Below are 25,916 nucleotides of genomic sequence, written 5' to 3' on the forward strand. Positions count from 1 at the left end.
ATGCTGAAAGCAAGCCCTCATATGTTCAACTCTTTGGTAAAGAAAGAAACTTAAACAAAAACTTGAAAGCTACAATGACAAAGATGAATTGTTCAAGAATGAGGTATTATTTATTTATTCATTTAATGGATTCATACAAGTACAAGTACAGGTGCATAACAATCGAACATAAGTCCCCTACTTGGTTAATACACCCACACCCAGCCCCATAAAAAATATCCCGGAAAGAAATATCCCGAAAAAAGATCCCTTCCCTGATCTGACTAAACTACAATTCAAATAATCTAAATCACACAGAACATTCTAAAGTATACAAATTAACAACTTAACTTAACTTAACAAGTACAGACAGAAGAAGTATTTACATGATGACACTTAGGACAAACTAATTTAAAAGACAAAAATTGTCGCCATCAAAATCAGTCAAAAGTCTAGTAATATAAAACGACTTAAGTTTAATTTTAAAAGAGCTTACAGTGTCTGAATCCTTGGTATTTTTAGGTAAACTATTCCACATCAAAGTTATTCTGTTGAAGTATAAGTCTCGAAAGGAAGACGTAAAACAGGCATTTAACTTTAAATGCAGCCCTGATGAAGCGAAGCACGGCGCGTGTTACCCTTTAGAAAAGAAAAATAACAATTAAATTCACAAGTGAAATCTATAAGCCCATGAGGGCACTTAAAAAAAGAAAACTAATTCAAGATATTCTAACCAGTAACTTAGTGGTAATAACTTAAGCTTGATTAAACAAGCCTTATAGCATAGGTTACTATTCCTTAAGATAAAGCGAGTAGCTCTCCTTTGTATGTTTTCAACAAGGATTAAATTGCTGGTCCTTGCTGGTCCTTGCTGGTCCTTTTTTGGCTGTGACAACCTCCACATTAATACCATTTAAAACATAGCTGGGAGGAGGACTAAGGCACTCAGGAGGAAAAAGGGACTAAGGAGGAAAAAAAGAAGCATGGAAGATGAACTGTTGTATGAAGATAGTAGAATTACAGTGGGAGAAAGTTTACTTCTCACCATGGCATTTATTATACGACACAAAGTGTCCTTGTGTAACTGTCTAGGTTAGATATTAGTGAAGTTTCTGTCAGATTGTATTTCAGAACCTCGTGCGTCTTTACTAGTCGTCTGTGTGCATGGTCTGTGTTTTTGCGTTTGTGGAGTTTCTTGTGTTTATTGCGAACTTTTTGGATCCTGCGTTTATAACTACTCAGGTGTACAGAAGGGACAATCAGTAAGCATCTATTTTTTACCTTTCTTAGTCTCATTTCGTCGGTTTATTTCTAGTTTAGTTGTTTTGCCGTTACATGTGTTTGTATTTTTATCACATCCAATCTGCTTTGTTCTTTTGCGTTGCATGGACTAGATATTTGTATTTGTATTTTAGTTTGATGGTTTTGAGCATTGGCATATTGTAATAAAGATAAATCATTGGAAATCAACACGAAGTCCAGTGCTGTTGATCAGTGCTTTGACGGCCTTTATTTTTAATTCTGAACTTGTGGTAATTGTGCCTGGAGTCAGTTACACCTTGGTTGCCTAAAATGATTTCATTAGACTCCTTGAGTTACATTGTCCTAACGAGAATAATGCAGTTGTTGCCCTAATCTAAAGTGTCAGGTGTACATGTCTGCTGAGAAACCAAAGGATGGTGATGTTTGTAGGATATGCAGTAAGTCACTATCAGGGAAGTTTTTTTTCACTGAGCTTCCAATAGAAGACCAGCTACAAACTATTATGTTGCATAGGTTCAATTCTACAATGCATGTACATGTAATACATTATGGTTACATGTAAGGATCAGAAACACCCTATCAACAAATCTACTATTGAAAGCTATGTTCAGGACAATACCTCATTAAAAACAGGAACTAAGTTAAGTGATATTACTTTACTGTTATTGAAATGTTGATTGTACACACAAGGAAATCTTGTATTACATGCATACATACATACACAATGAATGCATGCCTACACGCACATGCATACATATATACATGCATATATAATGATGCATGCATACATGCATGCATACATCCATACATACATAAAGTGCCAGCTGTAAGTACAACATAAATTGGTACATTAATCTACCAACCATTTGAACTACCTTGACACCTTTTGCAAGTCTTTAAGGAGAATTTTATGGCTAATATTGACTGAATTGTCATTCACTAGTATACAAGGGATACAGCTACTGTAAATCAATTTCTTGCCTACAGTGTAATTGAGGTGGCTGAGGAACACTGTTTTATCCTACAGGTCCAGGACAACTTGAAAACCTCAGGTATAGATTTCATAGAGAAACTAGTAATGATGGTTCAATTAAAGATGTCTATAATGGCAAGCTTTACAAGATGTTTTCAGGACCTGGTGGTTTCTTGGCAAGAGCAACCAAAACCTCACTCATAGGCAACACTGATGATGTTGTACTCATTCACTCATCAAGTTACGGAGTCTGGCCAGTTTTCCTGGTGATCAATGAGCTTTCACCTCTTATTAATTCTCTCACTCTCTTAGTTACACTGTATACTTCACAGGTTGCTAGCAGTTCTTATCTAAGTTACTGCATATAAAAATTAATAAAAAAGACAGGCAAAATGGATATGCTAAGGTGATCCTCTCATGTTTGCTTCAAAGGCTTATCAATGTTCTCATGCAATATGTGATTTGGCAACACATTTCCAGTATTCTTCTGCATTGATTTCTAGGTTCAGCAGGACAAATCGCATTTTTGCAGGAATTTGGTTTAGCAAAAGGAAACCACATTTTCCAACATTTTTGCAGCCATTTTTAAAGTCCACCTAAAGTGGCAAACTTAAAACAAAAAATTAAAAAAAAAGAGAACTAGTAGTTTGATTCTACTGCCTTTCATTTTGCCTCTTGCAAACTGTATCATTCTATGAAAACTTTTTGAGAGTAAGAACTGGTCATTGTATTTACATGACATTTGAGTAGATTGATTTTAAAGGAGTAGTTGTTTTAAAGTTCTTTTCTCCTACCAGAATGGCCAAATTATTCTAGAATATGCTAGCAGTGCTACTTCGAGTAAAAATGGTACCAGCACAATGGGTGATGGCCTAGATGTGTTGTGACATGGTATTTTTTTTTTTAACAGGATCGCAGGTATCAATGGGTAATGAAGATGTGGTCAGTGTGTGAGATATCCTGCTTGATGTAACACTGGACTCAAAGAAGCAATTTAATGGTTACTCTGGGTGTTCCAAGTGTAAAGAGGAAGGGTGTCAGCACGTTGTTGGCATTGGAGAAAAGGCTAGGAACAGGCAGTGCCACATATACCCCTACAACACTTTTTCAGCCAGTGGTCATGCTGAGATCAGAAGGCATGACAAAGTCAAGGAGCAGGCCCTCCAGGTGTTGAGAAGGAAAAAGAATGGTGCCAAATTGGTATACAAACTGCTGCAAATTGTTTTTGAGTGCAAGACTAATATTCTCCGAGTTGACAGAGTCAGCATTGTTTTTCCTGAAGTTCAAATTTTGTGTAAAAACTGATGATGTGATTACAGTTTGTAAATTCATCAAACCAAGTGTTTAAAAAAGTTATTGGTTGTGATGTAGATCAAGGCCAATTTGCAACTCATCGCTAAGTGTTGAGCTTTTGTTGTACCTTCACTAACCTTAATCCTTCTAAGATAAAAAGGTTTTCTTTCCAACTATAGTTGGAGAGTAAGTGTCAATACTACAATTTTGTTTTTTGTATTCACTGGTTTCTGTCCCATCAGAATTACAACATAGAGGGAGTACTTGATTTGTGTTGGGGATTTGGAATCCCAATGTTTGATGTCACTCATGGCACTGCCATTGACTACACGCATTGTGTATGTGAAGGTGTGGTGGAACAATTATTAAATAGCTGGTTTTCCCAAGAGAAGAAAGACAAGCTGTACTTCATTGGGAACAAAATAGAGGAAATTGACTCAGAACTCCTTTCCATTCAACCTGTATCTGAGATAACTAGAACTACAAGAAGTATTTATAGCTCCCATTGCAGGCCTATGCTTTACGTAAAACATCTGGGCAATCGCCCATGTCCTTTTGGAAGGAAAATTGCCGCGTTCATGTTGAGATATTTGTTACAGTGAATTATCATTGTTCATAGAAACCCTAAGCTCGAACAGTTGGTGAGTTTTCATTGTATTTGTGTATACACTCGATGGCAAAAATGTTGACACCTTGAAAGCATAAACTGTGAACGATGAGACCCAATGGCTTTATGGGTATAAGTGTACTAAATTTATTTGCATAATATTCTATTCTCGTGCCAGGGTTGATAACCAAAATTAGTTGCATGTGGTCAGTGATGGAAACGGTTCAAGCTTTCCTAAAAGTGTCTAAGCTGGCCAACAAGGGCCAATTTGAGCGATATTCAATCCGATATTTGCCTAAGTTCATATCCGTCAATGAACTAAAGCAATATTTACTTGAAAATTATTCAGAAGAATTAAGTCCCGCTTCTAATTGCATGTCACTAACTATCAGCTACATGAGTGATGGGCGCCGAAAATGTGACATCAAAACAGAAAAACAGTTTGACGACGCCTACAGAAGTGTTAAGAATGGATGGATCACCCTATTGGTGGATCCACACAGTTCCTTCAAATGAAAACAGGGCGAGATAGAAAGAAGGGAAGCCAGTAAAGCAAAGAGGAAGAGAAATTCAGGTATGAATGGAAAACCAACAAAATTACTCAATGTTTAATGGAAACAATGTCCTCCTTTTTTGTTTTTCATTCAGGCGACACAATCGACAGTGGTGACAGTATGGAAGAGGACGACCATGACTCCTACGAAAACAGACTCGCGCGATTGCGAGAAAAACACGGAGGAACATTAGCGGACTTCAAACTGAAATGTTGGGCAAAAATGTTGGTAAGCTTGGACATAAAAAAAAATTTCTTTTGGTAAAATAGAAAAAATTAATCCAATATTTGAATTTGGCTCTTCAAAAACTACATATTTTAAAAGCATGTGCATACTTTTGTTATTTTAAATCACAAACTTTGTCCGTCATTGTTCATGGACGAAAAATACAATTGTATGCCTTGACTGTTTTTTTTTATTATTACTACAGGTAAATAAAACTCATCACAGCGAGGGTGAAATGCCTCAGGTTTCCTTCTTTACCGGGAGGAATAAAGCCAGCTGTTCAACGGTTGACCTACCTTCATCTTCTTAAGCTCAGTCTTCAACGAAAGAAACAACATTAAACTCAATTTCGGGTGCTGAGGAAAAGGTAACTCTCTCACTTGATACTCCACCTTGCGAACAAAGAGCGTGAGTCAATCCTGGAGAGTGATTTTTTTGTCGTTGCAATTGCTGCCAGTAATTGCAACAACAAAACTCTGAAATTCGTGTAGTGTGATCGTCCGGGTGAGTGTAGTTCTGAAAAGAACTGTTGTTGGTGACTGACACTCACCCGGACGATCACACTACACGAATTACTGATACTCCTGGGTTCAAACCATTTACTTTACAAAACTCTGAAACCGGCGTGTTTTCTTTTAAATCTTGCGCTCGAGATCCATAAATTTTGAAAGCACACTCGTCACCTCTACTTAACAAGAGAAAATTGCACTCCTTACTGATGTAATTTATTTTTCTTCATTTTCCACAGCTACGTTTACGAAGTATGATCTATAACCAGATTGCACAACTGAAGGATCTGTTTGATAAAGAAATCATTACAAGAGATTAATTCGACAAAGAACGCGCAAAATTAGTTAATGAGCTAAATAAAATAAAAGGGAAACGCGAATACAGGAAACTTGTTAAGCCGTGTAGAAAATAAAATTTTAAAAAAATTAATGTGATAATAATGGGCAGCGTGTCGTGCCGTACTCTTCTGTTATTTCTTGTAAAACCACCTTTCATAGATGTACATGTAATTAAAGGTATTCAGAATGACGAATGTAGTTTGCAATGTCTTCATCAGCTATTTGCATAAAGGCTTCAAAAACCATGTTCTCTGGTTCATCACACTGCTCCCAAACCAGGTCGTTTTCTCGTATCCAGCTCTTTGCCAGTGCGATCACTCCTTCACAAGGCATCAGATTCGGACTGTAAGGTGGAAGAAAAATAAGGAGTGCACCGGAAGTGTTTATTGCATCAACAACACGTTGTGAATGATGTATGGCTGCATTATCTGAGAACAACAATGACAAATTAAAAATTGTCTTAAATCTATAATATGGTCTAAAAAATCTTTAAATGATTTATGTCATACCCATTATAACTACGGAGCAAGGATTCACACCGTTAAAAGGCAGAAGGTTCAGGACAAGCTTCTCGTTAACAAACTGAAGAAAGACATCTCCACTTGTTGCTCCTCTATGAATACCAATTTCAAGCAAGCCTTCAGTGCATACAATTGGGATGGCTGTAATTCGTCGATGCCAATTTGTATGCTTCCTTTTCACTTTGGCACTATAACCTCGGAAACTGTGGCCAAATCCCCTTGTAAGTCGACGATCCTTAAAAAGAATAAAACATACCTCTAATCTTCAAAAACAAAGGGGTGTAAAGACAAGTGAAAATAAGGTTTCCTTGAGTTATACTTACAAATCCACTTTCATCAAGAAAGACAAACATCTCTGCATGTAGGAGACAAGTATCCGCACGAAAATTGATGTTCGCCAATTCGCTTTGTTGTCGAGCAACTTTCTTAAGCTGGAAAAAATAGTTACACTAGTGTTAGTTTGGGGGGACTTTAGCTTAAACTTGCAGTTGAAGGTCGAGGATAAAATATGCCCTCACTGATCAGACTTCATTTTCGGACAGTATGGTGACAAAATTGATTGGAATAATGGGCAGTTCAGTTACCACCACGGCAACAACAGAGACAAAAGCGCCACTTAAAAAAAAACAACCCTCCTTCTTTTAAATTACTTTTTATTTCAATATTTTTCCATTACGCATAATTTGTTTCTTGTTACTGAGGTTTCACTCGAGTTTAAAGTTCATAGGTAGGAAACTGTCATGTCTTCGTGTTCTCCAAAAAAACGCAAATTTGATCATTTTGACGTTGTTGATTGGCAAAGACTGGCGCGTGAAGAAATATGAAAAAAGCACGAGCAGAGGCACTTTTTCCCTGTCAATCCTATCATAGTTAATTGGCCTTTGTCACTTGGCGGCCATGTCGAGTCTCATGGGAATAAAAAGCTTTGTTTTTGCAAAGCAAACCTCTCTCTAAATTCGCGTCATAATTTCTTACAATCTCAGTCAGTGTCTTCTCTGGGTGCTCTAGCATAGCTTCCATCATCACGAGCTCCTCACACGGGTGCATTCCAACCAGATCCAAAGGTCTTCCAGTTTTCTTGGCCACAACTTCACCCGTGCGCACAAATTTTTTTTTGAATCTCTTTACCGAGCTTGGTGACATTGCCAGCATACCGGATGTATCCTCAATGTTATAACCAAGGAACACATGAAGCCATACAGCTCTTAAACGTAAATCGTCCGAGTATGCTTTGGGAATACTTTTTTTTCCAGCAATGTATTTTTTATTGCAAAGAATAAGAACAGTAAATTATTGATTATCATGATGGAAATGAGGTTGTTGTTTAAACACTACCCACAAATCCGTCGGGTCTCATCGTTCACGGTTTATACTTTCAAGGTGTCAACGTTTTTGCAATCGAGTGTATTGTAATTTTGTTTGTTCTAAGCATATTTTCTGTTTAATACGGCATGATCACATTGATGTTGGAGCTGACTTTTTTCATGCTAGCATTGAATGAGGCAGAAGGAAAAGACTCATGCAGTAATTATATCAGACATTCTTTTTTTCTTCCTCACCTGATCAGCAGATTTATCGGGAACATGAAGATAAGAAGAAGAGGTTATATGCAAACAGGGTTTTGGAAGTTGAACATGGGACTTTTACACCTTTAGTCTTCACTACTACTGGAGGCATGGCGGATGAATGCAAGCGTTTCCACAGTAGATTAGTGGAACTCATATCTATTAAGAAAGGAGAGGAGTACAGCACAACGATTTCATGGATATGTTCAAAAGTGTCCTTCACTCTACTAAAGTCCGCCTTATTTTGCCTAAGAGGTTCACGCACCACTAGGCATGTCCCTCTGAACATTGAACATTGTGACTTTGAGGTTGAAAAAGAACAAGTAGGATCACTATGAGCTGTAGTTTTATGAAAATTCCATGAACTTCTCATGAAAAACCCATGAAAATCATTTCATGGCCCATGAATACTGCAAAATGAAATTTCATCAGGTTATTTTTGGCCCTGAAATTTCCATGAATTAGGGGAATTTTTTCATGACCCATGAGTTTCTTCAAATTCTACTTTCATGACCCATTGATTTGCCGTGAAAGTCACCAGAATTAATTTCGTGACCCATGAATTTCTTTATAAGCCAATTTTCATGACCCATGAATTTCTTCAAAGTCTACTTTCATGACCCATTGGTTTCTTCAGAAAGTCATCAGAATGAATTTCATGCCCATGAATTGCAATCAAACAGCATTTCATGGGCTAACAATTCATTTGTTTTGGAAGAACAAAATTAATGGGCCATGAATATTCCCTGAAATCTGTACATGGGTATATATATTGCCCATGAATTTCACTGATGAATTCGTAGTCCATTAAAAGTGGTATTAATGAGTTCATCACAGTTACTGATTTATCAACGAGCTGACTTTCAGGCCCCGTGGAACTGACTTGTTATGAATTTATCCAGTGAGGGAATTTTGGTGTACAGCACGAAATAAAACGGTCAAATGAAAATGTCCCTAAACATCTTAAGTGGCCTGTGTCAATGTAAAAAGTACAGGAAATCACAAATCAATGTCTAAAAACAATGGATCTTCAATTTGCTCCTTTGTTGAGACAAATGGGGTTGGAGGCAATGACCCAGATGTTTGATCCTCACTTTGATTTTTTGGCACCTCTTTGCCTTCGCCATGCCTAGACAACTTTGTTGAATTTTTTTTTGCCTCACTGCTGGCTTTGATTGTTAGCCATGATTCTGGAAACCTGTTCAAGGCCTTCTCTTACATTCTTACAGCTGAGGAATCTTCTAGAGCTTTTCTGGTAGGGCACCTGCACAGTACAGATGCTTAAGTTGCACGGCAATAGTACACATTGCATCTACACGAAATGTGGGACAAAACAATGAAAAATCAATCACTTTCTCACCTCAATTTGGAACTTTGAATAGTGTGCATATGTAACCTGAAAAAAATGCCATTTTTACCACGTTCATAGAGTCACCGGTTATCAGAGTCAGGCCATCTTCTCAGTTGCAATGAACCGTTACCTTAATGTATTCATTGACATCGCCATCTGCAACATTGTTGTCAATTTCGTGATTGCTCTCACAGAAATCACTGTTGATGTCAGATCTGGCTTTCTTGGACTCTGATGGCCTGTCTATTGCTACTTGCTTCGAATTCCAAACATTGAACAACTTTTGTGCTGCCTTATTTTGTAAGATTACAGACACAAGGACAAGACCTCTTAAGAGTCATTTGGCAATGTCGAACACAATGACCTGTGAGGTCACCATGTGACCGCTGGCCTATGATGACTGCGATGACCTAAGGTGATAGGACACGTGATTTATGAAGAAGTGGCGGTTTTTTTGTACCTCAAGTGGTACTTTCAGTACTAGTGTTTGTGTATCAGTCTCTTTTTTTCCAGATCAACTTAATGGACTGTCTGGAAAGTTTATTCAAAGAAGTTTCCTCAAGATTAGTGTGTCGATGCATTACAACATGAAGGGGTAAGTTCAAGCTTGGTCATCTCACTATGCGTAGACATCGGAGCACGCGCACTAAATACAAGGAAAATCAGTGATATAAAAATAGAGCTAAAACAACATTTGCGGAAAATTGCATACCAACTTTTTTGATTTAAGAAAGTGTAAACATTATTACAATTTTGGAATCCAAAATTAATATTTATGTACAGCTGGTGAAACAAAATAAATTATCAGAGAATTCAGATTTCTAGTCATTTCTTTCATGTGTGTGTGCTTGTACAACAGTACCAAGAAGTTTCACAGAGAGGTTAGTTCTTCAATGTATAATTTAAGTGATTTTGTATGTATTACAGTTGTGGTATATTGCAAGCTATACACTGTAGTGCAGTCTTTGGTACAAGAAAAGTGAAGAATTTTCATTCTAAATTCATGGGGTTTCCAAAGAATTTTCATGGTCCTTGCATATTCCTAACAACCCCATGAAAACCAATTGGCAATTAACTTTCATGTGCCATGAAAATACCATGGAGAGGCCATGAAAATTCAAGGAAAATTTTAATTTTTACATATTCACAGGATATTCACGGGTCATGATTTGCTGCAACCCATTAAAAACTAGTGAACTTTGACACCATGAAATTTTTGGGCGTGAAATTCATGGGTTTCTCAGTACCTTTGAAAAGGCCATGAAATGCCATTTTCATGGGTTTTTCATGGCTTCTAGGTCACTTTACTCAATATTTCATGGGTCGTTAATATGAAAATTTTCACAGGTTTTTCATGGGATTTTTCAGGTCTTTTTCATGGTACTGAGACCATGAAAATGTCATTGATTTAACCATGAAAAACCCGTGAAAAATATGTGAATTTACAATGAATTGTTTCACAAGATTTTCATAGGTTTTTATTTCATAGTGGATTTAAAGAAAAGTTTTTGTTTTTGTTTTTAGATTTTTTAATATATGATGGATGTTTTTTTTATCTTCAAATAAGATTTTCCATGATAATTCCCTAGAGCTAGGTTGAACTCGGAAATAGTTAAGGATAGGATTAGGAAGTAACAGATTGTAGTCGATAGAATGTACTCATTAGACTGAAATAACTATGTGAAATGAGACCTATAACAGATTTTAATTTAATTAAGTTTACACTATATTGTAGGAAAAGAATCAAATAAAGTTACTTGCATTATTTATTTTAAAAAGTTATAATTGTTGTTGTTGTATACTATGCAGAGATGTTCTTGTAACATGCTAAGTAGTTTAGAGGAATATCATTATTATTATTATTATTATTATTATTATTATTTTGTGCTAAGCAGAGATGTTCTTGTAACATGCCGAGTAGTTTAGGGGAATATCATTATTATTACAGTTATTATTATTATTATTATTATTATTATTTTAAACTATGTAGAGATGTTCTTGTAACATGCTAAGTAGTTTAGGGGAATATCATTATTATTAGTTATTTTTATTATTATCATAATTAATATTTTATATTATGAAGAGATGTTCTTGTAACATGCCAAGTTGTTTAGGGGAATATCACAATTATTATTATTATCACTATTATCACTAATAATTACTATTTCTATAATGTTATGTGTCCTTTGATGACCAGTTTTTGTATGGGATTTCCCACACTTTGTCAAGGCCCGCGAAATTTATTTCTTTATTTATTTGTCCACGAGAGAGAAGTGCGTGTCACGTGGTTTCTATCTGAGCCGTGAAGACTGGATTCCAGTAGATGTTTTTTTCACTGTGTATTGTACAGCGGCCATTTCTCTTCTCAGATTTTGGGTTTTGGAGAACTTATACGGAATTTCATAATTGTTTCCTGGAGATTTTTGTTTCCAAGGTAAGGATAATTCATTTTCTATTTTCACGCATTCTTTGCGTCCTTTACCTTTTCAATTTTGTTGTGGGAGCTTCACGATTAACCTCTCACGAAAGGTGATTACGTTTGTGCACCTGGTTTGTGTTCTTTCTTTCATAATCTGAGGCGTTTATTTCGTTATTTCTTCAGGTGTTTATAACAGAAGATTTTTTCACGCAAGCCAACACGCTGAAATGCGGGTTGTGTTCAGTGCAGGTTGCACAGGAGCTTTTACGCTTTCACAAGCCAACATTTATCGGCTTGGACCTTTGGTGCGGGTTGTGCCAGATTGAAAGGAGTCATTGTACTCTGGCAAGCCAACATTTGTCGGCTTGAATATATTTGTGCGGGTTGTACTTCAAAGAGTCTCAGAGTGTCTCAAAGTGTCTCAAAGTGTCTCAAAGTGTCTCACGAGTGTCTCAAAGTGTCACATACTGAAAGAAACTATTGTTTGCCTAGAACTGTCAAGAGTGTTATTTATTTTAATAAACTGAGTTTCTAGTTTATTTCTAGTTTGTTGCTCGCTCAAGAACACAAGTAAATATGGGGATCTCTATTGAACAATTCCGTTCAAGGATTGGATCTCGTGACAATTTCGTGAAAACAAAGGATGCCTCGTCGCGCTTTAAGGATCGGTTTTGGAATATAATGCTAATGACGTTTTATTTAAATGTAATTATTTGCCGACACTGAAACAAGTTGTTATGCAATACAAAATGTTGAATCAAGTGATGTTTTGGTTTACACAAATGATGTGCTACAATGTTTATATTCCATTGCTTATAAGACAAGCAAATGATGTTGAGGAAAATCCTGGCCCTACGATATTTGATATCATAGACCCAATGATAACAGTGTCTGCAGACTACAGTCAAGGAAATGAAGCACTCTTTGGTGAAAATGCTGGTAAGCAATGTGTAGCAATGTAACTTACTGCTATTATTTATCATCAAGTAGAACATATCAATGAATGGACTTCTTCCACTTTGAATAATATTTTGACCATTGGAAATAATCTATATGTTTCTATTAGATATTCCGTGCAAACATAAGATTATTTGCTGTTAACTGATGTTCCATGTGCTGTTTCACTTTACAACAAAGTGTATACATTGCAATACAGTGAGTCATTAACTGGAAGTTTGTTCATGACATCAAATAATGGCCCATACATGTCTCTTTAAAATTCACTGATGGAAGTATTTTCAAATTCTGGACTAAACTACCATTGTTGTTTGTTAACTGTTGGAAACAATACTGTTGCAGTGTTTAAAAATTCTGAACAAAGCTTTAAGATTTTTGACTCTCATTCAAAAGATTTTTATGGCATGCCCCATTCAGTTGGGAAATGTACTTTGCTGAGCACTGAAGGCCTTAAAAACATTGTGTCATATTTGCAAATGTCTTGCTCAGAAGTAGGGGTTGTTCCTTTTGAAATCAAAGGTGTTTTAATCAGTGATTGTCAACTTGATTTGAAAAGTGTTCAAAACAGCCAGAAGAATGAAGAGTCACGTTCAAGTGACAAAAATAATCCAAAAAAGCTTGTTAACAGAAAGCGAAAATGTTCAAGTGAAATAGCAGACATAAGGGAAAAACGGTTGATTGCCCGACGTGAATATGAGAAAAAGAGAAAGGCAAATGAAAGTGAAGAATCTAGGCAAAAGAGGTTGGCACAACAGCGCAAAAATAAGAGAAAGAGTCGTGCAAGTGAATCTGTTGAATCTAGACAAAAAAGACTGGCTAGTCAATCTCTATATCAAAAAGAAAAAATTGCAAATGAATCTGTTGAGTGTAGACAACACAGACTGGCAAATCAACGTCAGTATGAGAAAGAAAAAAATGCAAATGAATCTGTTGAATGTAGACAACAGAGACTGGCAAATCAACGTCAGTATGATAAAGAAAGAAAAGCAAATGAATCTGTCAAATGTAGACAACAGAGACTGGCAAATCAACGTCAGTATGAGAAAGAAAAAATTGCAAATGAATCTGTCAAATGTAGACAACAGAGACTGGCAAATCAACGTCAGTATGAGAAAGAAAAAATTGCAAATGCATCTGTTGAATGTAGGCAAAAGAGATTGCAAACACATCAAGAGTATAGAAAAAATATTTCCAATAGTTTAACCATTGCTAATGAAATCCGAAAATTTCATGTAGCTGTTTCTAGAGGTCCACTGTACATTTTTTCTTGCTGTGACCAATTGTGGTATAAACAGAGTGTTGTTAAGGCTGAAAGGCTGAGAGTTTCCAATCCTAACGTAGGAAAATATTTGCTGAGTAAAAAAAGTGTCAATAACATTGAGTGGATTTGTCAGTCTTGTGATAAAAATCTGAAGAAAAACAAAATACCACCTTGTGCAGCTATGAATGGAATGACCTTTCCAGTGAAACCAGACTTTTTTGATTTAAACAAGTTAGAGTGCAGACTTCTAGCACCTAGATTAGCTTTCCAAAAGCTTATGCAAGCCCCAAGAGGAAATCAGTTGAAAATAAAAGGAAATGTTGTGAACATACCAGCAGATGTTAACAATACTGTTAATGTGTTACCACGGTTACCTGAGGAAAGTGGCACAATAAAAGTTCAGTTAAAGAGACGATTACAGTATAAGAGTTCTGCGCTGTCCTTAAATGTAAGACCATATAAAATCTTACAAGCAGCAAACTGGCTGGCTACTAACAGTAATCTTTATAGGGAACAAGGAATATCTTTTAGTAAAGACAAGATGGCAAATTGTAACATATCCTTGCAAAATGAAACTGAGAGTGAAGATGCTTCTCAAGCCAGCTGCAATGAACAAATAAGTGATACATGTAATGCTATCAAAAAGACTGCAGGCCAAGAAACCAGTGAATTTCATGATGACTGGACTGAAGAGGATGCAGAAATACCTTCAGGAGTAACCGATACTATGTTAACTGCAACTGACTTTCTTGATGACAATGAACGACAACAAATTTACAACATTGCCCCTGGGGAAGGAAGTGTACCTTTGAGTATATTCAGGGACAAATATTCTGAAGAGTTAGCCTATCCAGGAATATTTCTAGGTCAAAAGAGGCCAGAAAATGAACAGTGACTAGTTGATGTTCATTACAGTCATATTTGCAAATCAGAATTACGAAGGTCAGATAGACGAGCTGCAATGTCTACAGAGAACATATTTTTTAAAACTAAAAAATTACAAATGAAGATTCTGCTAGGAAAATCTCAAATAGCACTACGAAAATGTAAAGGCAATAATAGATTTCTTACAGCTGGTCAGTTAAAGCAACCAGGCACCTTGGAAAGATTAGTTCATCTTGATGAAGGCTACAGATTCTTAAGAGCTCTTCGTGGCTCCCCTCCTTATTTCGAGAAAGCAAAAAAAGATATCTTTGCAATGATCAGACAACTAGGGCCTGCTACTTTATTTTGTAGTTTTTCGTCAGCTGAAACACAGTGGATACATCTTCTTAGAATTCTTGGCAAGCTTGTTCATGATAAAGAATATTCAGATATCGAACTTGAGAATTTGAACTGGGAAGAAAAGTGCAGATTAATTCAGAGTGATCCAGTGACTTGTGCCCGACATTTTGATTATCAGTTCAATCAATTTTTGAGGCATTTTTTAATGAGCAGTGCTGCTCCCCAAGGGAAAATAGCAGACTGGTTTTACAGAGTGGAATATCAACAGAGAGGTTCTCCTCACATCCACATGTTAATTTGGCTTGAAGATGCACCAGTGTATAGATGCAATAACGACAGTGATGTCACAACATTTATTGATAAAATAATAACTTGTAAAAAACCAGAAAATGATCCAGAATTATTGCTTCTTGTCAATAGACAGATGCATAGGCACTGCCAAACTTGTCGTAAGAAGTCAAAGGCAGAATGCAGGTTCAATTTTCCACAACCACCTATGAAGTCAACAACCATTTTGCATCCTCTTGGTGATGATGTATCTGAAACTGAGGTTAGAAAACACAAAGGCACTTGGAAAAACATCAGTAAACATTTAAATGACATGAAAGAAGGTGAAGACATCACATTTGACCAATTGCTGATTAATCTCAATGTCACAGAACAAAACTACTACCTTGCTATTCAATCAAGTCTCAATTCTCCCACCATATTTTTGAGAAGAAATCCAAATGAACTAAGAGTGAACAATTATAACAGTGCCTGTCTAAAGGCATGGAGGGCAAATATGGATATACAATTTGTGCTAGATGTTTATGCTTGTGCAGCATATATCGTGTCATATATTTCAAAATCTCAAAAAGGAATGAGTCAGCTCTTACGAAGAGCATGTGATGAAGCCAGAGCAGGAAATTCCAGTATAAAGCAACAAGTAAGAGACATTGGCAACCAATTTTTAAATAGTGTTGAAATAAGTGCTCAGGAAGCAGTTTACATAGTTCTTCAGCTACCAATGAGAAAAAGTTCCAGACAAGTGATTTTTATTAACACCACACCTCCTGAGGAAAGAGTGCAACTCTTGAAACCAATGAATGAAAATAGAAGAAATGGATGATGACTCAGAAGAAGTTCACTGTAGTGGTCTGTTAAACAGGTATAAACAAAGGCCTGCCAGTTTTGAGAATATTTCACTAACTGATTGGGCCGCATTGTATGATTCTTGTCAAAAACCTTTCATGAAAAAATCCAAAAGTACTGATTTGGATAATCTCCCACTGGAGACAAGAGATGATGATGAAAACGATGATGAACTCTTTGACTGTGCCAAAGAAAGCACACAGGTTGGAAAACCAGGAAATCCAAAGCAGCATTTAAAACCCAGAATAATTAGGAGTGTGTGGTTCAATGTAAAATCTCAATCAGAAAAACACTACCGTGAACTTATTATGCTTTTTACTTCATGGCGAAATGAAGAAACTGATTTAATGGGGAACAGTTCTTCATATCAAGAGTATTACCTTCTTTTGAAAGAACAGATAGATAAACAAATGATGCAGTATACTGTCTGTAGTGAAGATTTAAATGAGATTGAACAAGATTTACACAACACAGATTATAATGATGAGCAGTTTGATCCCATAGCACCAAACACACAAAATGTTGAATTGCAAGATGAAGCTGAGGGTACCGAAGATTTACATCCTAATTTTAGTGAAAACTATGACCTCTCTGATGATCTTGGCATTCTATCAACATCGCTGAATGGTGAACCACTGATATTGAATGAATTACCAGATTGCGATTTTCGTCAAATGATCCAGACACTCAATAAAGAGCAAAAAGAATTTTTTTATCACATTTTACATCAGATTAAAACCTCAGAAACCCCTTTCTACTGCTTCCTCACTGGAGGGGCTGGTGTTGGCAAATCACATTTAACAAAGGCTTTGTATCAGGCAGCGCTTAAGTATTATAACACTAGAGCTGGTGATGATTTTCATCATATCAAAGTTATACTATTAGCTCCAACTGGTAAAGCTGCATATACCATTAAGGGTAACACTCTTCATAGCACTCTGGCCATTCCTGCCAATCAATCGCTGAGAAATTACAAACAGCTTGATTCAAGTAGACTAAACACTTTGAGAAGTCAGTTTGGAGGTGTTAAATTGATTTTTGTTGATGAAATCTCAATGGTAGGAAATGGTATGTTTGCAATACAGCTAAACAATAGGCTTAAAGATATAAAAGGCTGTAGAGAGGATTTTGGAGGTGTAAGCATAATTGCTATTGGTGACTTATTCCAATTAGAACCTGTTATGGATGCTTATATTTTCAAAGACCTCAAAAATGTAGATTATGCTGTTCTTTCTCCCAGTTTATGGCATAAACACTTTAAAATGTTTGAACTTAATGAAATCATGCGTCAAAGAGACAGCAAATTGTTTGCAGAACTACTTAATAGGTCGCGTGAAGGTAAACACACAGCTGCTGACATTGCAAAACTTAAAGAGAGAGCTAAACATGAAGACATCAACAATCCAATAGATGCACCTCACTTATTTATACAGAATGTGAAAGTAGATGAATTTAATCAAAGGGCTCATAATGCAGCCACAGGAAACAAATTCATAATAAATGCTCAAGATAGTGTTATTGGAGCTATCTCTCCAGAGATAAGAAACAAAATACTAAGAAAAATACCCAATGATCCAAGAAAAACAAAACAGTTAGCCTCAACCCTTTGTCTTGCTGAGGGTGAAAGAACAGATCTTGTTATGAATATACGAACTGAAGATGGCATGACAAATGGTGCTGGAAATGTTGTTAAACTAGTTCAGTTACATCAACAAACCAAACCATCTGGTATTGTATGGGTACAATTTGACCACTCAGATGTAGGTCAGAAAACAAGGAATGAAAAAAGACATTTGTATGTACAAGGAATTGAACACACCTGGACCCCAGTAAACCCTGTGACTACACAGTTTGCAGTAGGTAGAAACAAAACAGCACAAGTTGTTAGAAAACAATTTCCATTGCGTCCTGCAGCAGCAAAAACAATTAACAGGTCACAAGGTGATACTGAAAGTAGAATTGTTGTGGATTTTAGTACCAGAAATACTATTCCACACATACATTATGTGGGACTCAGTAGAGTGACTGCTATAGAAGGCCTGTATATTTCTGATTTGTGTGAAAGCAAGATTGCTGTTAATCCAGATGTTAAGAAGGAAATGGAGAGATTAAGAACAACTGCAAAACTTAAGCTTTGCATCTCCCCCCTCTATGACATAACATCTTCCCTTCTTAAACTGTGTTATCTTAATGCAAGGTCTCTTCACAGACACATAGAAGATATACGTGAAGACTTAAATTATTTAAGTGCTGATATCAATATTTTCACAGAAACAAGATTTAGTTCTCAAGATAATAATGACATGTATGACATTGCTGGTTTTGTTCTCTTCCGTAATAACCTTAATTCCAGTAATGGATCAAGGCCTCATGGTGGTACAGCTGTGTACAGTAAAGTCCCATACTTACCTGGCTACCCCTATTGTCACAATATACATGGTGTTGAAATGACAGTAATTAAGTTAGCAAGTCTTGAGGATTGGACAATCATAGGGATATATCGCTCCCCAAACGTGCCTGTAAGACAACTTTGTGAAGCAATAACTGAGGTATTGAATAACATTTCACCAGACAACAATATCATTACTGGAGACTTTAATATAAATTGGCTTGTTGAAACAGACAGAAGACCTTTGTATAATCTACTAGTGAGGGATAAACATTACAAACAGCTCATATCAACTTATACAACTGACAACAACACAATAATTGATCATATGTATACAAATATATCTAACATTGATATACAAGCAGATGTTTTAGAAACATATTTCACAGATCATAAAGCTGTTTGGGCCTCATTTCACAGTGCCCTATAACAAATTATTTTATCATGATGTACATTGTTTTTAAGTTAAGAAAGCAACAAAAAAGAAAGCAGTAAATCATTATGAAAAGAGTTGTTTCCCTTTTTTTCAGAGGAATCTGTAATGAGAAACTTGCAAAACTATTAATAAGGAAATGCTGCTTATTCATCTGGTACCAGAACAGGCCTTTTAAAATTAAGTTTGAAGTCATCTTTCTAAGATTTGTCCAGTTTAACAGCCATTTACAAAAGACAAAAATAAACTATATAACACAGTCTTGAAATTTCAAGGCAGCTCCTTTAACATTTTGGTTAATTTCTAACTGCAACCTTCATTGACAACCCTGCATTAAACAAATTTCCACAGGTAAGTCTGCAACCCCTTCCCCACCCCCCCTTCCCCTCAACCTTTCTTTTTTTTTTCGCCTTACCTTCCATTTGCAATCTTACAGTGACAAATTAAGCATTCTTGATCTCATCAACTGTTTTACCTTGTTTTCTGAAAATAACTAATTCTCAGAAACTTTCACTGTCATTAATTTTGATTGTCCTTTTCCTTTATCAGGGTTTGAGCTAGGATTTGACTATTTAGGGTCAATTTGTTCCTTTAGGTTATTTTTGGGGGGACATTTTCCATTTCTGAGGGTCGCCTAAGCATAGGGAAAATTCAAACTGAACTAAAATTTTAAACATTTAATGAAATAGCAACAAGTTACATTGTAAGGTGGCATGCTTCTTTTTATCTTTCTCTGTAAACATGTATAATAGCAGTATTTCACGATTTCAAAATTCTCCTGTTCTTTATAGCCCACTCTTCAAGGGCTAATGAAAAATCAAAGTCCACAGAAGGTGGCCCCTCGATGTCTATGGTCATTGCCCCCGCAGGGTTTTTGGCCCCAGAGGGCCAAAAACCCGAGGAGGCACCTTAGGACTCCCCGCGTAATATAGAGGAAGACTGGAGAAGAGAGAATGTGGGTATTTTCGGTAGATCATAACCAGAAAAAATCTCGATTTGATCGCTTGCACGGCCGCAAGGTATCAACGTTTTTCCCGCAAATGGTCATGGGCGGCCAGCAAAAAGACACGCGCGCGAGGACTTTTAGGATCGGCGTCTTTGACACGAGATTTGTCCTTGTCGAGATTTCGAGTTAAGCGTCCCTGAAAAGCGTCGAGAAGCGTTTCCAAGTGTAACGGTAAATGTGTATAGCATCTTTCTAACAATTAAAGGTAGTTTTGAGTTTAAAAGGTGATCAAAATCCGTCAAAAGAGAAACAGTTGTGTGAAGTCTCGATCGAAGGCGGCGGAGGGTCCACAGCTCAGTCAGCTAACGTGAGAACTTAAGGCAAAGAACTTGCAGCATAATTAAAGTATAACCAGATATCAAATACATGAAAAAGTTGAGCTTCTAACTCGTTTGCTTTGATGTTGGATTATTCTCTGAGTTTTAGAGTTTCTTCGGTCAAAGTCCACGCGACCATCAAAGTGTGAAAATCGGGTGAAAAGCGTGGAGAGTGCTGTTTTGTGCTTAAAAGCTGTCTTGACTCGTTTGTGTTATACAGAAGTTAATTCAGAAATAATTTCACCGATGCTCAGAAGACGGTGTAAGTTTAGCATTTTGACCGAAAGACTCGGTTAACTCCGATTTGTCAGCCGAAAATCAAGCTTATTGCACAAAGCCAAAAGACTCGACAATTTCTGGATTTGTCAGAGGCAAGTCTGTTATTGGGCGCGAAGGACTCGCAGCACCATTGAAAGTAAACAGTAGTCAAAGAAAGGAAATTACTGGTTGTAACTAGGGATTTGACTTTTGATTATTTTCAGAGTGATACTTACTACAATCGACATGTTCAAGAGGTACGAAAACGCTGTTGGATCATTACGTGGGTGAGTGTTACATGTTTCCTCAGTTGGAACAAAGAAACGTTCAGTCATGTGGAAACGAAAAAGCCACTTTATGAATTCAGTTTTAAGTACCCCAGGAACTTATTCTTGTGCGTTGGATAGTTTCCTTGAGATATCATCCCATCTATTTTTACCCTATTTGTCAATACTAACTGCGCGAAATGAATTCACAGAACTCCTTTTCAATACATGTGCAAGATACATTGAGTCACAAGAAAATGACAGATTGTTGAGAGAACTAAGGGAACCGCTTTGGGTATATTTACAACACCATTGCCCCTCGTTTTTGTCAAGAGATTGTAATGCGTGCTTCAGTCAGATTTTCGAGGAACGAACCTTTGGTGATCTTTCTTCAGAGGAAATGAATATATTTTCATCTCAGAGAATCTTTGAGTCATTTTGTAAGACCTGCCATGTCACTGTAGCTCTCAAAAGCTCTATTTTGGTTAACTATGTGACAAGATCAGCATTACAAAAATGTCAATTGGATCACAATTCTTGGCCACATTTTATCTCTGCTATTCAAACTGAACCAGGAAAGTTGAATTGTCCTAATTGTGAAACCCCTACAGATGACCCAGTTTTAACCTATAGTTCACAGGCAAAATTTATCTTTATTGAATTCTCTCCGGAACTTATGGATTTGATAAATTTGTGTGAAAATATGCATGTAGGCTCATGTGAATATAAGTTAAAGGGGATGGTGCGTTGTTATAATGGACATTTTACCTGTGCAGTTATTACTCAAGGGAACTGGACCTACATTGATGATCTTTGTGTAGGTGTTAAAGAATTTTGTAGTTTAGCCACCCTGAAAAGAAACTTTGCTAAAGGATGGTTCTTTGTAATTTATGAAAGCATGAGCATGTTTAACATAGAAGCAGATCCTATGGCATACAGTAGTTCAATGAATAGTAACAACATGACAGAGGAAGTTCAGTTGGGTGATTGTGAAATAAACCCATTAATCTCAAAGAGGGGACATTTTATGAATTCTATTCTAAGTGTCCCTAATGTGTATTCCTGCGCCAACCACAACATATTTCATTTTTTTTCTCAAGATATTTATTGAACTCCAAAAACTTCCTTTGGCTTTCACTGTTTCATCTTGGGCCAGGCAAAAAAACAGGCCGTAACTTCACATACATGAATTTGCTAATATGCAACATATGATGCAATGATTGCATAATAATTATAAAAGGAGATTCAAAATTTACTAGCTGCCTTCAATCAATCCAAACAAAGAATTATTTTGAGCAAATAATATACCTGATGTTAAGCAAAGTTTACACAGAAAATGTTTCTAGCATTTTCATAAATAAGTTAACAAAATATAAAATAAACATTTTTTTTTCAGGCTTTACTGGATATATACAAAGAGTAGACCGAAATCGAAAAAGCCAGCAAGGATTTACATATTACTTCGACATCATTCTGCAGACAGCAGTAGACCAAACGCAGATGATAAGAATAATGATAAGTTCTATGGATGACACCACGAAAAGCCAGCTTTTCAAAGACAAACAAAAAGCACAACAGCCCATCACCATAACCAACCTTAGGGTTGTTCAGAGTGGCGTGGTGTTTATGCACCAGAACAGCATTGTTAAGGATGTCTCCACAATGGCCATTCCATTTAAATATGTACCACCAGCAGCACCACCCATTACATCTGTAGCAGATGTTTTAAAAACTAAGAGGCAAGGGGATATGGTCACAGTCTCAGGCTTAATTCGATGGGACAGTGAAGCTCCAACACCACAAAACTCTAAACGACCAGTAAGAGATGGTAAATTAGTAGACTCAACAGGAACTATAGATATTTCGATTTGGTCAGACCCCATTCCTCTGATCAAGGAAGGGGATTTCTTTGAGATCTCCAACTGCACTGTAAAGTACTACTATGGGTTGAAAATCAGTACCACTACAGAAACCATTATAAAGCCAGCCGAGAAGCAAAATATTACCAACGTAAATACAGATGCAACTGCTATCAAGCCTCAAATCTGCTGCCCAGAAATACAAAATGTCATCATTGACATCAATGCAATGTGCAACACCAAAGGATGTAAGAGCAAAATCACAGGAAACACAGAATCTAAAGTTATGGTTCGTTGCACAGCCTGCAACAGAGCAATGCTCGTTAAAAACTGTTACGTTGACATGAGCACAACCTTTCAACTGGAAAAGGAAGAGAAGCAATTCAACGTTGTGGCAAACCATGCCACACTCAGCGTCTACCTAAACGAGGACATTTTCCAATACCGAAACAACATAGATGAACTAACAGAAAAACTTCTGTTGCTGGAAAATGTTGACTTCACATTGTCAAAAAACGGTAAATTTATTACCGAGATAGTAAATCACCAACTGCAGCCACCAACGCCAGAAAAATCAAAAAATGAGTAATAAAAGCAAACATTGTTTCATGTTGGTGACCATCAAATTTGGACACTGTACCATCTTGACATTTTGGATAACTCCAAAAGTTCAAACAAAAATACTTTATTTTTAATTATTTTTTATATCAATGTTGTTCCCGTTTGAAATTTTATTCATACAACTTTACTTAATATCAAAGTTAAAAACATAATCGTCACTTAAAGTAGATTTTGAAAAATATATTGTATATATAGTTTCGTTCAAATTTCATACTTTTCTCTTTTTTCCAGTTTTTATAAGCCAAATATATTGTACATACATGTAGTTCCATTATTTTTTTTCCATTTTGATACCACATCACAATAGTTATATTATATTAATCAATCAAAAAAGATCAATTATTATAAAAATATATTGTCGGTTCCAGTTATAATTCATCCACTTATCGTTTTTACAGTTTATAATAATAGAACGTTCTATTCAACAGACCCATTTTTCAATGCCTTTCAAATAAATTCTATTTAAAATTGCCCTCTTAAGGTAAAATATTGTGTCTAATAACTAGTCTATTATGTGCAAAATGTCAGGTTTAAATATAATAATAAACTGTTCTCCAATGCCACCCATAACATTCCAATGTTAAAACTCACCCAAGTCCCTACATTCTGCTTCTTCTTGATCGTGAAGAACAAACAAATCCAAAGTTAAACCACACAGCAAAAGAAAAAAACATTCCAAGCACTTCCCAAAGCTACATTTTGTACACTTTTAGTATTTTGAGATCCAAAATTACTAAAACCAAAGTACTGAGCCGCAATTCCGTAACAACATAACAGAACAATTACGCAACTGTAAACAACAACCCCAACTAAAAAAAACAAACAAACAAAAGAAAATGGTACTGTAGGGCGGGGGCAGCTCTAGTGAGAACTATAACTAGTAAGTATATCTAACCTGTTGGCTTTTAGTCTGTTTCTCAATGCATTTTTAATCCTGTTTTGGGCACTGAAGTCTTTCTCACAACAACTTCGGGGGAAAAAGCCGCAATTTTGAACATTTTGTCAAAGTATCCAGAATTGGATGAAACACTACTAAAGTGGTTTTGGGAGAAGAAGAGTCAGGATAAGTCTAAAAGTCTTATTTTGAATCACAATTTTGTAGTTTAAAAAAACGCTTTACTCAGCCGATTTCTGTCAGATCGTGTTGCAATGTTTACACAAGCCGTGGGAATGACTGCTTCTGATTGGCCAGTTTCCGATGTTGTCAAAATGAGACAAAACAAACATCTAAATCTTGCTTCTCTTATCTTTCATAAAAATTGCTGTTAGCGTATTAATTCTGCGGCTAAAACCAAATTGTTTATTGAAAAATTGTGCCGTTTAAAGTCGAATTTATGTTGAGAATTTCAACTCTTGCAATTTTTTTTTTTTGTGCACAAATACTTCAGTAAAATTTGTCGCAAAAATCGCTCGCTTTTTTTAAGGGACAAATTGACCCCTGAATTATTTTCGGACGGGGCATTTTAAATTTTATTGCGGGATTGGCACAATGGCGTGGCCTGGCTCAAACCCTGAAACTTTATTAAAACAGGTAAAGTAGTTTACCACGCACTGCGGACCTATTCCAACACGCAGAGTGCACGCTTGATGGTCATGATTTCTGGCATATATCGAAATCTGCCAATTACAAAGCTACACCAAACTTACTTGGCCAATCAGAAAACAGTATTTTCGATCCTCCAAATGAGTATAAAAACGACGAACACTCCACTTTAGTTAACTCAATCAGATCAGGATGTCAACAAGCAGGCCTGCGAGGGTTAATACGAAGCAGAAAACGGCGAAACAGTCCCGAACAACTGTCAACCCGGTGGGCCATCCAAGCGTCTTTAGCGCAGGAGACATACTGTCAGATAACTTAAATCCATCTTCCTTGTTCGCCCAAGATACAAGTAGAACCACCGGACAGCCAAGCGCCTTAGATTTCAACTTATCCTCGTCCTCGGCTAGTGATGCGAGTCACACCAGTGGTAGCAAAGACCATCCAAGTGCTTTGGAATTATCACTGTCTTCGATGGACGACTCCAGCTCCATGGAAAAAGAAGTCGGGCAGACAAGTTGCATTTCACAGCAGCAACAGTGTTCCAAAAAGGAGAGCGAACTGTCCAAAGCCACCGACTATGTTGTTATTGCCTACGTTCATCAGTTATCGCCATCAAAACGGAATAAGAAAAATACTCTCTACTACTCTACTCTGTTGTTGCAAACCAGCGAAAATGGATGTAAAGATGCGTTGCTTTATTCCAAGCAGAAACATAAACTTCTAAGCGACAGTCAAAAGTCTCACACTCCGGTGAAAATTCAGCGATTCACGCATACAAGTGATGGCAAGAAACTTATCATCAATGACATAACAAAGATTTCTGTTCCCGATCAAACCGAGTATTCCTTCCAGTACTCCGTGGACACAGTAGCTACATCACCAATCCTTTCAGTTGCACAAATTTTGAATTCTTCTAGTGACTGGGATAAAGTAACCATTTGTGGAAAGATCGTTCACATGTGCGATCAAGAACTTGCAGGTCAAAACAAACTGAGATTGGCACAAGCCACCTTCGCAGATACAACTGGAACAATCGCAATTGACCTTTGG

The 25,916-nt window shown here is 36.6% G+C and overlaps 5 protein-coding genes, 1 non-coding gene and 1 pseudogene across 6 annotated transcripts; 6 read left to right on the forward strand and 1 right to left on the reverse strand.

Annotated features, from left to right (window-relative positions):
- The window catches only part of LOC149042613 (uncharacterized), an 85,018-nt pseudogene that overhangs the window by 41,531 nt on the left and 17,571 nt on the right, over nucleotides 1-25,916 (forward strand).
- On the forward strand, nucleotides 963-4,110 carry LOC113672941 (uncharacterized). The gene is made up of 6 exons (XR_016188297.1): nucleotides 963-1,057; nucleotides 1,532-1,751; nucleotides 2,270-2,503; nucleotides 2,712-2,808; nucleotides 3,103-3,415; nucleotides 3,751-4,110. It is a non-coding gene; the product is annotated as an uncharacterized LOC113672941 (transcript).
- Nucleotides 4,329-5,723, forward strand: LOC149042616 (uncharacterized). The gene is made up of 4 exons (XM_089211923.1): nucleotides 4,329-4,617; nucleotides 4,764-4,897; nucleotides 5,100-5,138; nucleotides 5,643-5,723. The coding sequence occupies exons 1-4, from the start codon at nucleotides 4,329-4,331 to the stop codon at nucleotides 5,721-5,723; spliced, it is 543 nt and encodes a 180-aa protein (XP_089068049.1).
- On the reverse strand, nucleotides 5,647-6,631 carry LOC149042617 (uncharacterized). The gene is made up of 3 exons (XM_089212141.1): nucleotides 6,587-6,631; nucleotides 6,252-6,498; nucleotides 5,647-6,170 (listed from the first exon to the last, which is right to left on the reverse strand). Exons 1-3 carry the CDS (start codon nucleotides 6,614-6,616, stop codon nucleotides 5,914-5,916), a joined length of 534 nt encoding a protein of 177 aa, XP_089068267.1. The 5' UTR covers nucleotides 6,617-6,631; the 3' UTR covers nucleotides 5,647-5,913.
- Nucleotides 11,488-14,711, forward strand: LOC113678271 (uncharacterized). The gene is made up of 2 exons (XM_089212134.1): nucleotides 11,488-11,613; nucleotides 11,782-14,711. Exon 2 carries the CDS (start codon nucleotides 12,825-12,827, stop codon nucleotides 14,709-14,711), a length of 1,887 nt encoding a protein of 628 aa, XP_089068260.1. The 5' UTR covers nucleotides 11,488-11,613; nucleotides 11,782-12,824.
- LOC149042618 (uncharacterized) lies at nucleotides 14,778-16,151 on the forward strand. Its single transcript, XM_089212135.1, has one exon. The coding sequence runs from the start codon at nucleotides 14,778-14,780 to the stop codon at nucleotides 16,149-16,151; it is 1,374 nt and encodes a 457-aa protein (XP_089068261.1).
- Nucleotides 19,875-23,890, forward strand: LOC149042619 (uncharacterized). Its single transcript, XM_089212136.1, has 3 exons — nucleotides 19,875-20,173; nucleotides 20,802-20,864; nucleotides 22,240-23,890. Exon 3 carries the CDS (start codon nucleotides 22,344-22,346, stop codon nucleotides 23,289-23,291), a length of 948 nt encoding a protein of 315 aa, XP_089068262.1. The 5' UTR covers nucleotides 19,875-20,173; nucleotides 20,802-20,864; nucleotides 22,240-22,343; the 3' UTR covers nucleotides 23,292-23,890.

The sequence above is a fragment of the Pocillopora damicornis genome, chromosome 7 (genome assembly GCF_964200805.1).
Source record: "Pocillopora damicornis chromosome 7, jaPocDami1.2, whole genome shotgun sequence".
NCBI classification, from domain to species: Eukaryota; Metazoa; Cnidaria; class Anthozoa; order Scleractinia; family Pocilloporidae; genus Pocillopora; species Pocillopora damicornis.

Bases quoted from the DNA above. Each gene is read 5' to 3' on its own strand.
- LOC113678271 (XM_089212134.1), top strand. From the start codon at position 12,825: ATGGAAGTATTTTCAAATTCTGGACTAAACTACCATTGTTGTTTGTTA.
- LOC149042616 (XM_089211923.1), top strand. From the start codon at position 4,329: ATGGAAACGGTTCAAGCTTTCCTAAAAGTGTCTAAGCTGGCCAACAAG. The intron at 4,618-4,763 runs GTTCCTTCAAAT...TTTTTCATTCAG, and splicing joins CCTATTGGTGGATCCACACA to GCGACACAATCGACAGTGGT. The intron at 4,898-5,099 runs GTAAGCTTGGAC...TTATTACTACAG, and splicing joins AATGTTGGGCAAAAATGTTG to GTAAATAAAACTCATCACAG.
- LOC149042618 (XM_089212135.1), top strand. From the start codon at position 14,778: ATGTCTACAGAGAACATATTTTTTAAAACTAAAAAATTACAAATGAAG.
- LOC149042617 (XM_089212141.1), bottom strand. From the start codon at position 6,616: ATGTTTGTCTTTCTTGATGAAAGTGGATTT. The intron at 6,499-6,586 runs GTAAGTATAACT...ATTCTTTTTAAG, and splicing joins TTCTTGATGAAAGTGGATTT to GATCGTCGACTTACAAGGGG. The intron at 6,171-6,251 runs GTATGACATAAA...TGTTGTTCTCAG, and splicing joins TTGCTCCGTAGTTATAATGG to ATAATGCAGCCATACATCAT.
- LOC149042619 (XM_089212136.1), top strand. From the start codon at position 22,344: ATGATAAGAATAATGATAAGTTCTATGGATGACACCACGAAAAGCCAG.